This window comes from Colobus angolensis, unplaced genomic scaffold (genome assembly GCF_000951035.1).
Source record: "Colobus angolensis palliatus isolate OR3802 unplaced genomic scaffold, Cang.pa_1.0 Scaffold164, whole genome shotgun sequence".
Taxonomy (NCBI): Eukaryota; Metazoa; Chordata; class Mammalia; order Primates; family Cercopithecidae; genus Colobus; species Colobus angolensis.
In genome coordinates, this window is record NW_012114755.1 from 3,339,041 (window position 1) to 3,353,309 (window position 14,269).

The window sequence follows — 14,269 nt, forward strand, 5'->3', positions numbered from 1 at the left end:
ATAGACACAGCCGTCTTTACAACAATAGAGTATTATCCCATTTTACAAATGTGAAAACTGAGGCTCAGAAAGTGGTAGATTGCCCAAAGCCACAAAACCTCGGCATAGTCTGTGTCCAAACATGTGCAGAGTTCTGCAGATATAATCTCTCATTCTATCCCCTCAACAATCCTGAGACGTTAAGCAACCTGTCGGACGTCACCCAGGACTCCAAGGTCTTGGCTGGGCATGGGAAGGCCGGAAGTGGTAGGGAGCCTGTGCCTAGAAGGTGGAGCTGAGGTGTTTGGCTGGATGAGGGCAGCTGACAGTTCATTTATCTACAGTCTGCAGGTGAGGGGAGCTGTGGAGGTTTGAACAGCTAGATGGAGGCTAGACTTAAAAGGTCAGTTTGTGACCAGAGAGAGGCTTTACAGTTGCCTGGGTTCTCGCTACCCCCTTAGGTGTGTCTGCCCTGCCAGGCAGTGGCACTGATTGATGTCTGCTGTCAATAAGTGTGCTTGCAGCTGCTCCCAAGCCTTTCTGCAAGGGCCTGATTCCCATCATACCAGAGGAAGCACTTGGAAGGAGAATGCATCTAATTAGTCAGTAACTAATGAACGAAAAAAAAACACTTGAAAAATTCCTAGTGGGGCTCTGACATTTGGCTTTCTGGCAGCTAGTAGACATTGTGGTTAAAAGTTGTTCAGATCTAGGTTCTAAGGTTGGAGAGGGTAGGGGGAAATGCTGTAGAAAGGAACTCAATCTTGTTCTGAAGTGACCAGTAAGAATTCCAGTTTTCAGCCTCACTTGGAGTTATTTGATTTTCCAGGGAGTTTCTAGGGAGACCTGGAGACATATTTTGCCATGGTGAGAGGTGGTAGCTGTGAGGCTGGTCAGCTTGAGTCAGATGGAGCTTCACCTTTTATTAGCTGTGTGATCCCGTGCACCTTAACCTCCTAGAGCCTGTTTTCCAGTGTGTAAAATGGGGCTGATCATCCATTCAACAGCTGTTTAGTGAACACCTACTATGTGACAAGGACTGCTCTGAATGTTTCGTCCTGGCCTATTGGAGCTGTTACTCCAGTGAGTGAAAGAATGCAGATGAGATTACAGGTACGAAACACCTGGCACACAGTAGACAGAAGCACAGACTTCCTAGTACATAGTGGGTAGTGATCAAATGAGGAAATGAATAGGAAAGTACTTTCTATCATGTGAAGTGTGGTACGGGGCATTGCCTGTCCAGGAAACAGTTCAAGAGAGGAAGACCATGGGTACTGAATGTGGGTTATCCTGAGGTGTGGATGAAACAGGCACCTATACCCTCTTCCTTAAAATATCACCTGTTCCTCCCAGCACGTTCACCAGCCTGGTTTATTTTTTCTTTTAAGGCATAGTTTCAAAACCTCTGGATGTGCTGTGCACACCCACCTGTGGCTTGTTCATATTCCCAACAGACAGTGCCACCATTGTGTGGCTGTGGTGCCATTCCCAGGCATGACCCAGTGTCTGCTGCTGCATGGTGTCCCAGACCAGCCTTGCACACCACAGACTGGAAGAACTGGGGAACTTTGCCCCTGAGTGTTTCCCTATTTGGATACAGTCCTGCAATGGTAACTCATGTTATATTGGCATTTTTGTTTTTGCTACAGTGAAATTGTTGTGAAACTATGTTTGCTTTGTGCTTTGGTGACATGGGAAAGTGTCAGCTCCCCTCTTGGGTCTGTTAGTCCTGAGTGACAAGTGGCCAGCCCTGTTCCCAGGGACAAGGGGAACACTGTGATGGTTATTATGCAATATGCCTTTCCCTCTGTCTGCTTTTTCCACGCTGCTGTAGCACTTGACCTTCTGTGGCTAGTGGTTTCTGTGTGGGCCCCTCAGTAACAGTGTAGCATCATTAGGAGCCAGTTATTGCTTTCAAACCCTGAGTACTTGTCACGTAACATTGGGAAAGTCACTTTACCTCTTTGAGCCTCAGTTTCCTCATCTGTAAGATGGGGAAAATAATATCTCCCTCACAGGTGGGTTGGAAACTGAAGGAATCCATTGTTGGTAAAGTGTTCACATGGCATGGCATCATCTTCATGGTAATTATAATCACAGCTAACCTGGTGAGCCCTTGCCATGTGCCAGGCATTGATAGATTATCTCATTTCAATCTCACAGTAACCAGAATGGGTGATCCATTTTACAGATGAGAAAACTGAGTCTCAGATAGTTTTAGTAACTTGCCCAGAATTACTCTATCAGGAAATGGTTGGAGCATGTTTGGAACTAAATTATCTGACTCTAAGAAGTGTTCTCTTAATTGTTTCACCATAGACATTTGGCAGATGGTAGTTATTATCCTACATAAGACTGGAGCAAGCATTGCCCCCTGCACAGGTAGGTGCTCAGGCAATGTTTACTTCATGCACCAAGGCACACATGCAGCTCTAAGCTACTTAACTTGATATTCAGAGGCAAAGTTAGGAGTAGGGATAGTCCCGGGATGTGGCAAAAGATGAAAATCCTAATTAATGAGAAGCTGTGCCACTCTCACTGGTCACTTGCTCAGTGTGACTATCCCTTTGAAACAAAGGCTTCCACATGGGCAGGTATTAAGGTTTATGTTTGTTTGGTGGTTGTGGAGACAAGTAGGTTACTGCAGATAAAAAGTGAAGAAACTGGCAGATGGCTCTTCCCCTCCTGCTGCTGCCTTCTTCTGGGTCCAGACAGGGATTTATACCCCTTGGTATAAATGTTCATGTTAACCATATTACAAAGCATATGTCAAGAGCAAGTGCTGGCGGTACAATTCCTCATATGCTCAGATGGGGAATAGAAAACCCATTCACATCTCAGTGCTCCTGGAACCCAGCTTTCTAGGAGTCTTACCTGGCTCAAGATCAGCTGAGAACCAAAGAGCCTTCCCTGCTCTACCTAGGAGCAGCTCAAAGGGTTGTCACAAAATCCTTCTGCTTATGTGTTTTCCTTGAGGGAAAAGTTCCAGTGTGGCTCTTGCTTAAACAGTATGTGCTCTTACTTTATACAGAGTTTTGTTTGTTTGAGACAGGGTCTCACTCTGTTACTCAAGTTGAGTGCAGCGGCGATCACGGCTCACTGTAGTCTTAACCTCCTGGGCTGAAGTGATCCTCCTGCCTCAGCCTCCTGAGTAGATGGAACCACAGGCACATGCTGCACACTTGGCTAATTTATTTTATTTTGAGATGGAGTTTCACTCTTGTCACCCAGGCTGGGGTGTAGTGGGGTGATCTTGGCTCACTGCAAACACTGCCTCCCAGGTTCAAGTGATTCTCTTGCCTCGGCCTCCCAAGTAACTGGGACTACAGGTGCCTACCACCATGCCTGGCTAATTTTTGTGTTTTTAGTAGAGAAGGGGTTTCACCACGTTGGCCGGGCTGGTCTCAACCTCCTGACCTCAGGTGATCTGCCCACCTTGGCCTCCCAAAGTGTTGGAATTACAGGCGTGAGCCAGGTAGAGACAGGGTTTCACCATGTTGCCTACGTTGGTCTTGAACTCCTGGGCTCAAGCAGTCTGACTGCTTCAGCCTCCTAAAGTGCTGGGATTACAGGTGTGAGCCACTGTGTGCAGCTTATACAGTTTCTAAAGACTCTGGGGTCTCTTAAGGAAGGTCCAGCAACTCAGTAGGTCCTAAGGACATATCCATGTAAACATCAAAACACTAACATTCATAGTGATGTCCCTGGGGCTGGGGCCTGTTGGGGGCTGGGGGGCTAGGGGAAGGATAACATTAGAAATACCTAATGTAGATGATGGGTTGATGGGTGCAGCAAACCACCATGGCACATGCATACCTAGGTAACAAACCTGCACGTCTGCACACGTATCCCAGCACTGAAAAGTATTTTTATTTTTATTTTTATTTTTTCTTTTATTTTTTTCTTTTTTTTTTATTATACTTTAAGTTCTAGGGTACATGTGCATAACGTGCAGGTTTGTTACATATGTATACTTGTGCCATGTTGGTGTGCTGCACCCATCAACTCATCAGCACCCATCAATTCGTCATTTATATCAGGTATAACTCCCAATGCAATCCCCCCCTCCCCAAAAAAGTATTTTTAAAAAGACAAAAGAAAAAGCGCAATTGTGTTAATTAAAAATCAGAGATCATTATAATCTGTTTGGAAAAAAATCCCAGCAGAATAGTTTAAAATGTGTGGCTCTCAGAAGTGTGAACCTTCAGCAATCTAGAATGACTTATTCCTCCAAAACTTAGTGTTATTCATTTGAATATTAATAATCGTTGTTTATTTGCTACATACTATGTGCCAGACACTGAGTTAACCACTTATATGATCTCATTTAATCTGTGAAGCAACTGTATATCACCACTGCACCAGTTCAGAAGGACACTGACGTTCAGAGGAGACATGACTCCCCAAGGGTCATCTAGCTTGTAAGGCAAAGCCAGAGTTCAACCCCGATCCACACCCACACCTGAGACTGTAAACACTTGCCTTTATGATTTTGTGGTTGCGGAAAGCCCACAAATGTCCCAAATAATACATCAGAAGATGGCAAGGATGGGGATAGAAGGATGGTCATTGCCCTAGAGGTTGGGCATGTGGGACACTGTGGGGACATTGGGCAGAACCGGACTTCTCTGAGAAACCGGGGAGCAGAAACCCCTGTTGTGCTGTGCAGCCTTGAGCAAAAGATTTGCTTCTCTGTGCTCTACCTGTTTCTTCAGTGTGTAGGGCTGGGGATACCATTTCACCTATTTGAGTATTGTAAGGCAGTGTTTTTTAATCCCAAGGTGGGAACTACGTTAAAAGGATACACTAAACCGTTATAGAGAGACGGAAGTGGGAAAAAGCCACCAGCTAATTTCGGTTTCCTCACTCCATGCAGCTAAAAGGTTATGTGGATGTGTGGCTGATACCTGTGGGGTGGGTATCATACTCCTTGCTAGATGCTGCAGATGCAAGAATGAATGTGTCACCAGCTTTGCTCTTGATAACAAGTGGTGCATTTCGATTTTCTTAAAATTGTGAACAATTAAATAAACAGTGACATTCTTTGTGGTGTTCAAGGACAGGATGAACATGCTACTATCGTTGCAAAATCATTTTTATACTCCAGAGCATTCAGAACTACACCATTTAACCACATACTGCTCAGTCTTAGAAATGACATTGTGTTGGCTAGGTGTGTTGGCTCATGCCTGTAAACCCAGCACTTTGGGAGGCCGAGGTGGGCAGATCACGTTTGAGACCAGGAGTTTGAGACCAGACAGGCCAATGTGGTGAAACCCCGTCTCTATTAAAAATACAAAATTTAGCTGGGCGTGGTGGTGCTCGCCTTTAATCCCGGCTACTTGGGAGGCTGTGGCAGGAGAATCACTTGAACCCGAGAGATGGAGGTTGCAGTGAGCCAAGATTGCACACCTGTACTCCAGCCTGGGAGACAGAGTGAGACTCTGTCTCAAAAAATAAAAATAAAAATAAAAAATAAAAAAGATTGCATTATATTGATGACATTACCAAAGTCTAGAGTGAGGCTTCTTGAATTGGGGCCAAACAGTAGCATTCCCCTTACAATTAATCCACTGGAAATGCCTCAGACGCTAAATGACTGATTTTCTTTAATCATTAGTCTCCACATTGGCATTTCCTTCTAAGAAATACAGTTTGCTCTGTTTCTTCTGGAGCTGCTGAACTGATGCTCTCTGCCTCTGGATCCATCAGGCTGCCTGACATATCCATCTGCATTTATAGTTTGGTTGCTAAGGCTCCATTCTAGCACTTTCAGTGCAGTTGTTTTGCAGAATTTTTCTTGGGTTCTTTAGTGCTATCCTGCTTCATTTGAGGGCTAACTGCAGTATAAACTTAGCAGTGTTATTATCCCCTTTGGTTTAACATGGTACAATTATTATCAGTTTTTGTTATTACAACTAATGACTGGGTTCTTTCCTTGAATTGAGCTGTCAAAATGTTCCCTTTTGCATTTCAGCCTGTTGGATGTGGAATGATGTGGAGTTATAAGCAAACAAATGACGCACTTCTTGAAATTCTGTCAGGGGTAATAAAGTGAATCAAAATGAATTCACTGTTTAGCTGTCTTAGCTTTCCTTCCCCTTTTATCTTGTCAAGTCTTTGACAGCAGCTTCTCTCCCTCACACAGCAGTTCTGGAGCACTGAGTTTCTGGTTAGAAGGGATGGGCAGAGGGGTACCTCTGCGAGATAGAGTGATTGGAGCAAGAGGATGGCTGGATTCCTTCTTGGGTACTAGTGTCAAAGGATCCTAGAGCCTTTCTCGTGGAATGACTTGATGATTTAGGATTGGAATTGGGGATGGGGATGGTGGTTTTGTTATTTCCTACTGTTTTTTGCTGGTTCTTTGTCCTACCAGTTTCTACTGAAACTTCGCAGCTATCCACCTGGGGGCAAACCAAGATGAAGAATCAATGGGCTCCTGGGGAAAAAGCAGCAGCAGCCCTCAATTTTCCATCATTTTAGGGAATGGAAGGCTTTGGAGAAAACAATTCTGGATAGCTGAGGCTTAGACAGGAAGCCTGCATGCTTTACGCCCTTACTCAAAATCTTGAGCCTTTACTCAAAACACACATTGCTCCATTTTTGCTGAATTGCTGGACCTGATGAAATCTATCTTTGATGACTAAAGAAATTATAAGTTTATTTTTCAAGGGTACCCCTTGGAAGAATGATTTTCCTTGCATGAGCTACTGAAACAGCAAGTGGAGGAGATGGGGTTGAATTTATGTCTATGATTAGCATGGCCCATGAACACTGATTTAAAAAATAAATCTAAGTGTTTTCTTATGATTCACTTCAAAAAGTTGAGAGCTGGGGACAGGGAGGGAAGGGAGGGGAAACTCCAGATAATTAATGATCCTTGTTAAATGGTTTCTGATTAATGAGCCTGAGCTATGGAGTGATTTATTTTCCCTGCTCCCTGCTCTTTTTAATCAATAAAGAGATTTTGGTTGGAGGATTTGCTGAGAGCCCACATTATGTATGTCTCAAGTGTAATCAGTTTCCCAAGATTTGCCCTTTTTCTCCATGTTCAGCTCTACCTGGCAACCACTTACTAGCCTCCTGCCGTGGGCCAGCCCCTGTGAGGCGCTACCAGGAGTGCAGAGATGGGCAAGTGGGAGTGGAAAGGTGGTACCAGCATACACGTTATCTACATCTGCTATATCACAGGCAGCTGAGGTTTGGGTGAGGCAATTAAGAGGGACTTGATGGGGGATGAGCATTAGAATTGAGCTGGACTAGACGGCCTCAAGCAGCAGAGGTACCTGGGCAGAGGGGATAGGCTGAGTTCAGAGAGAGGGAAGTGTGGGGTGTGTCTGGTTTTCCTAAGGGTTATTGTATTATTACAGCTGAGCATGTGGTATGTGTAGGTGTATCATCTCATTTGGTCCTTATAGACTGGCAGACTTTCTGTGAAGAGCTGGAAGTCAGTAGTTGAGGTTTTGTGGGCCACAGGTCTCTCGGTCACAACTGCTTGGCTTGGCTTTGTAGCACGAAAGCAACCAGAGACCACAAATGGATGAGTCTGTGTCCTGATACCTGTCCCGAGATTGTTGACCACTTATTTGTTTACATACATAGGTGGTCAGCTAGAATTGGCCCGGGTTGCAGTTTGCCAGCCCCTACCTTTTAATATGCTTGATGTAATCCCTGTTTTATGGAGGATAAAACCGAAGAACAGAAAGGTTAGTGGAAACTAACATTGCCCAGGGCCAAGGGCCCGCTTGACTAGGTCAGATACCAAAGGCTCCATTCTTCCACACACGCTGCCTCCCCTTCAAAGGTTGGAGGACATTCTGGGGTAGAACAGACGGATGGTAAGTCTGCCTTGACTCAAGAGTGGAGAGTTTCCCTTTAATTCAGTGGGAAGTGGGGAGCCATTGATGATGTTTTGAACAGACAATTAGATTAGAACTGTGCCCTATGAAAGTTCATTTGGCATTGGTGTGTAGGTAAATTAAAGTTGAGAGAAGAGCTCTTGTTTCAGAATGAGAGGTTTACTTTGGCAGAGCTGTTTCCAACCACTCTGTCCTGTAGAGGTTCTTGTGAGCATACCTGATACTTGTGTGGCCTCACCATGGCTCTGCAATCGCAGTGTGTGTGTAGGTATACTTGTTAAAATAAGTTTAACCTTGGCTTCTTGCTGGGTTATGCAAACTCACAAAGAAGCCTAGTTGTAGAGACAGTACATCTACTTTAAAAAACCTTAATCATCTAAGAAGGGATGAGCTGAGGCACCGGCATCTCATCCCATTCAGCTGTGCCCTTGTTGATGTTCACTTCTCACTCAGCTGATGTTTTAGATGCACGTGGCTTTAAACTTTAAACTTCATGGTGCCTCCCACGTGGCTGAGGAAATCCCTCCAGGGTTTGAGAGAGCAGTGTGGTGCATCCCCTAGTTAGGGAAGGAAGCCTTGCTTTGTATACCAGCCTGGCCAGTTTCTGACTTGTTTTTCTTTTACACTCTGCCATACTTTGTGATTCCGGGTAGGGGATGTTCCAGGCTCTTGAAATTTGGCTGTGAGAAGGGGAAGAAATCCTTGAGTCATTTGTATCCTGGAGATTTAGGGTGGAGGCTGTGACTGATTTTGTTATGGCCCATTTCATGAAGCTGTTAATAAAATTTTTTTTTTTTTTTTTTTTTTGAGATGGAGTCTCGCTCTGTTGCCCAGGCTGGAGTGCAGTGGCTGGATCTCAGCTCACTCCAAGCTCCGCCTCACGGGTTCACGCCATTCTCCTGCCTCAGCCTCCTGAGTAGCTGGGACTACAGGCGCCTGCCACCGCGCCCGGCTAATTTTTTGTATTTTTAGTAGAGACGGGGTTTCACAGTGGTCTCGATCTCCTGACCTTGTGATCCGCCCGCCTCGGCCTCCCAAAGTGCTGGGATTATAGGCGTGAGCCACCGCACCCGGCTAAAATTTTTTATTATTAACTTTTATTTACTGAACACTTAGCATGTGCCGGATTCTGTGACCTTTGTATGTATGAGCTCATTTCATCTTCATAATACCAGTGATGCAGGTATTATTATCTTGCAAATGACAACACTTAGGCCAGAGGGCTCAGAGGGAATTGGTAACATAGAAACTAAGATTAAAGCAACTCTGTCAGTTCCAGACCACACCTCTTTATTGCCCTTCTCCCCAATTGCCTTCACTTCCTGAGCCCCTGTGTGGGTCAGGCCAGGCACTTCCATACAATGCCACTCTGAGTCTTCACATCAACCTTCTGAAGCAGGCTTTATTGTACTCATTTTACAGGTGAGTAAACTGAAGCCCAGAAAAGTAGAGTCACCTATCCAAAGGCATTCAGATAGCAAGGAAAATATCTAGGTTTGGGTTTTGATTACTTTTAAAATCTGGGACCGGGCACGGTGGCTCACGCCTGTAATCCTAGCACTTTGGGAGGCTGAGATGAGCAGATCACGAGGCCAGGAGTTAAGAGACCAGCCTGGCCAACATGGTGAAACCCCATTGCTACTAAAAATACAAAAATTAGCCAGGCGTGGTGGCGTGCACCTGTAATCCCAGTTACTTGGGAGGCGGAGGCAGGAAAATTGCTTGGACCCGGGAGGCGGGGGTTGCCGTGAGCTGAGATCACGCCACTGCACTCCAGCCTGGGCGACAGAATGAGACTCTGTCTTGGGAAGAAATAAAATAAAATAAATTCTTTCACTGAGAACATAATAGAGGCATGAACCTAGAGTCAGTAGGAGGATGCCACGGAAGGGATGAATAACTCAATTAACATTCATATTTGTATTCAGGGAGGCATTGTAGAATGTCAAAAGGATTGTAAAATAGGTTAGCCTGGGCTCAAATTCTGGCTGTGCCACTTGTGACCTTGGACAGGTTATTTACCTTTCTGCTGTTCAGTTTTCTATTCTGAAAAGTGGACACAATAATAACCTCTGCCACATAGAATGAGGATTGAATGAGTTCACGTGTGTAAAATGTTTATGTCAGTGCCTGGCATGTAGTAGGCACTGTATGTTAGGTGGATTTATTAAGCTCCTTCTCTGCATAAGGCACTCTTTCAAATGTGCTCTTGTAGATACTTGGCATACGTCATTAAACAAAACAGACCCAAATCCCTACTGTTGTGGAGCCTACAGAACTGGGACCTGAACCCATGTCTGCCTCTTTTCCTTTTAATGTTTATTTTCCTTCCTCTCTCCCTCTTAATAATTTTCTTTAATGATCTTTTAAATTTTAAATTTCAAGTTGGCCATTGTCATTACAAAGGTGATGGTCTACTTCCTGAGCTTACTTTGTGCTTATAAAATTGAAAATACTCTTGCTTTACTGGATTGTTGGTCTCTGACAACTGGAGAGTCACAGGGAAGGAGACTAGCATGGATTTAAGAATTGGATCCTTGGACTGTGTTGTGAAATAGAAGCACACCGTGGGTGGCCTCTGCAGTGGAAGACAGAGCGTCTAGGTGGGTGGGTGGTGGACAGGTGCTACAGCTCTCATCTCTTCATGAACCAGATGATGCAGCTCCACCTCATCCCTTCCTGTTATGAGGCCCTCATGGTCTCCAGGTGGAGTAGCCAGATATGCTGCCTCCTTAGAAAGTCTCTGCTTGGCGAACCTGACCCCGGCTCCTGTTCCCATTGGGGGAGGGGGCCATGACCATTGTGTGAGATTACACTGGGAAAGGCATTTGGAAGAACAGGATGGAGGGTGAACATAAGACCATATGCTGCTCTGGGAGTCACATGGATCCTTGGAGCAGGCCTACTGCTTGAGGTAGAATGATCACCTTCATTTTGGTGGAGACATCATGGGATTAGTACTTGAGCCTGTTGCTACTAACCAGTTGAGGCAGGACATTCTCTTTTTGACCAGTCATTTGTTCCTATCCCTCTGAAAAAAAAGAGGTGCTGATACCCTAAGGCCTATATGTTCACATATACACTCTTCTGCAAACTCACAAATCCATGCATGGAACTTGGCGCTCAAAATCAGTGAGAAGGTTTTTTGTTTTGTTTGTTTTTGGCTTTGATTGTTGGGGAGAAAATTTTCAGGCAAGAGTTTTCTTGTGCTTGTTGGCCTGTTTGGAAAGAAAATATTCTTCTGTCCTGACCATTCTGTGACCAGGAAGAGCAGGTCAGATGTGTTCCCCAAGGGGGTCTGCTCTCCTGATTCCATGGGTCAGCCAGTCTTTGCCTTCTAAATGCTGCACACAACATTGTTGTGTTTAAATATGTTGGAATTTGCTGGGTTTTGTTCACAGAATCCCAACAGTGAAAATGATGCCTGGCTTTTAAATTAAACCGATTAAATTTGAGATTATTGTGAGGCCATAAATAACTTCACTCACACAAGAGTAATTGAAGGGGCTCTGTTTTCATACTTGGCTTCTTTTCAAGGGACCCAGGCTCCTGAGAACTCAGAATAGCTCAATAGCCCTCCTTACCCTGAAATGGCCCATTAAGAGATGCCTGTTGGGTGGTAACCTCCCCATACGTTTTCTCAATAAAGAGAAAAAGATGAGAAGGGGTGGGGGAGATTTTGCTTGCATCTAGAGTCGCAGCCTCTCAAAGCTGCAGCCTCTCAAAGCCGTCTGGAGCAGACTGTTTAGTTCTGTGTCCCCTGTCTCATTCAGGCCTCTGCATGTTTTGAAGCTTTCTTTAGTCTTTCCCTGAATCTTGACGGCAGTTCTCTCAATAGGCTAAGGCCCAGCTATGGTTAGCTGAATGCGTGATCAGCACAATGCACTGAATTTTAATGGTGCTGGCTGGCCCTGAAAGCTCGCCAATGGGACAGTGGCCACTGTGCCGGCCCGAGCAGCTGTCTCAGATTCTGAGAGGGGATCCGACTGGCTTCCTAAAGTTGCCTATTTGCTTTTCTTGCAGATCTACACAGACTGGGCCAATCATTATCTAGCCAAATCTGGCCACAAGCGTCTCATCAAGGATCTCCAGCAAGATGTGACAGATGGCGTCCTCCTGGCCCAGATTATCCAGGTTGTGGGTAAGAGCAGATTTTACCTTGTGGGTAATGAGTTACAGTGGAGCCATCCCAAAAGGCTGGGGTGAGGGGAACAGCACACTGAAATCTCTCAGAAGGCAGCTTTCTGTCTCACATCTTGACAATTTATTTGATTCGTGTTTTGACTCAGGTTGTGTGAGTACCAGCATTGATTTTATGCTTTTCCTGTTGAGGTCACATACACAGAAATATCATCTTGATTCTCTTAGAAGAAAGGCTGGCCAAGGCCAGAGGGAAATGCTGGTGGTTTGGGGAAGAGGTGTTCTGCCCCACTTCTTGCCTCCCATTATCCTTCTGGTTCTCTCATTTCCCCCTTTGTATGGTACTTTTGTGGATTACTCTGGAAATATTTCCCAAAAAAAAGTAACATGGGGCTGGTTTAATCCTGCCAACTCTACTTGGGTCTGACAAATCAAAGGCTAAGACTCCAGAGAGGGTTAGATGGTCCTGGTTAATACTAGGGGAAGGGAACTTGAGCAGTGGAATTTTTCATGCCTTGGCCATGTGCTGGGAGGAGAGAGTTCCTCCAGTGAAGGCACATGGTTGGATACTGGCCACAGCTCTGCCTTGGGCTTTAAGGCAACCACCCCGTGGGCCTGCCTGAGAGCCTAGAGCAGATTGAGGAGGCTTGGAGATCAGTTGGACAGCATTAGCCTGATTATTGTCGCTGGTAGCCTTGGCTAAGGGAGAAGGTGCAAGGAGAGGACAGGGCCCAGCCTCTCTGGCATGTTGTTGTGGAAAAGTTGCTTACCCTTCAAGTGTGAAAAGTAGTATTTCATAGTTGGAGCTCTACTCAAATCCGTGGAGTATGTACCTGAAAACACAGAAGGTTGGCCTTAACTGAAACGTTTGGACTGCTGCTGCCATTGAAAGAGAAAGGAGTTTGTTTTCCCTGCTGTCTTATTATTTATTTCTTAAGACTACCCACCATTGATTCTCCTCTTCTCCTTTTTCCTCCTCTCCCTGTATTAGATTTCTGTTGCTGTATAACAAATTATCGCAAACTTAGCCACTTAAAACAACACATATTTATTATCTCACAGCTTTTGTGCATCAGAGCTCTGGGCATAACTTGGCTGGGTGCCTCTGCAAGGCTTCAGTCAAGCTGTTGCCCAGGGTTGCATTCTCATCTGGAGGCTTGACTGGGGAAGAGTTTGCTTCTATGTTCACTCAGTTTGTTGACAGAACTAATTTTCTTGCAGTTATAAGACTGTGGGTCCTCGCTTCTTGGTGGCCATCAGCTGGAGGCCACCATCACCTCCTAGAAGCCGTTCTCAGCTCCTTGCCACATAGGCCTCCCAATATCTGCTTGCTTCCTCAATGCTAGCATGGGAGAAAGCTTCTGGACCAAGTCTGCTAACAAGGTAGAATCTTACCTAACCTAATTGTGGGAATGGCATCTTATCAGCTTTGCCATAGTCTGTTGGTTAGAAGCAAGTCACAGGTCCCTACACTCAAAGGGGATGGGATGATACAAGGGCATGAATACCAAAGTGCAGGCATCATTGGGGGGTCTCTGTAAAGTCTGTCTGCCACATTCCTTTTTCCAATTCTTCCTCTTCCTCCTACTCTTCATCATTGTTGTCCAAAGCTCTTTAAAAATTTCTTTCATTTTCTCAAAACCCTTTTGAAGTAAGTGGTGTCCTCTCCATTTTACAGATGCAGAAATTGAGGCCCAGTGTGGCTTAGTAGTCCAAAGTCACCTGACTAGTTTCCATGGGAATTCTAACCCAGCCAGTCTGCTTCTAAAGCTTCTGTTCTTTGCTCTACTGTATTATATCACTTTTTACTCCAGAGATGCTGAACTTAGTGCAGGGCTTTGTCCTCCTTCACTTTAGTAACCACTTATTGAGCACCAACATGTTCCAGCACTGTACTCCTTGCTAAAAATAAAGAACAAATGTGTGGAAGGCCGAGAACCTCAGAGGAAGGGGTGCCATTTTTTTGGTAGGGTCTTCATGGAAATACAACTTGCACCTGAACTGGGTTTTGAAGCCCACATCAGCAGAATCACATTATGCATGTGGGCCTACTTTGACTGAGTTTTGCAGCTGTGCAGAGTTTTTCTACCTGAAACCTTCCCAGGTTTTGGCACAGGCAGCAGGAGAGGGAGTATAAAAAGGATCATACTGAGAGGTCTTGCATTCATTCCAGCTCCATTCCTCCTGATTGTGGGATCAGCTCTGCTGCCTGTTTCACCATCTTTAAAATGAGGATATCCATACTTGTTTTGTCTGATCTTATAGCCATCTTATGAAATTCAAGTTAG

The 14,269-nt window shown here is 45.1% G+C and overlaps 1 protein-coding gene across 4 annotated transcripts in view; it reads left to right on the forward strand.

Annotated features, from left to right (window-relative positions):
- NAV2 (neuron navigator 2) overlaps positions 1-14,269 on the forward strand; it is a 767,943-nt gene that overhangs the window by 467,394 nt on the left and 286,280 nt on the right. For all 4 annotated transcript variants that reach the window (XM_011937488.1, XM_011937486.1, XM_011937487.1 and 1 more), the window contains exon 2: positions 11,865-11,982. In XM_011937488.1, the coding sequence (XP_011792878.1) occupies positions 11,865-11,982 (118 nt within the window). The remainder of the gene's footprint in view (positions 1-11,864; positions 11,983-14,269) is intronic.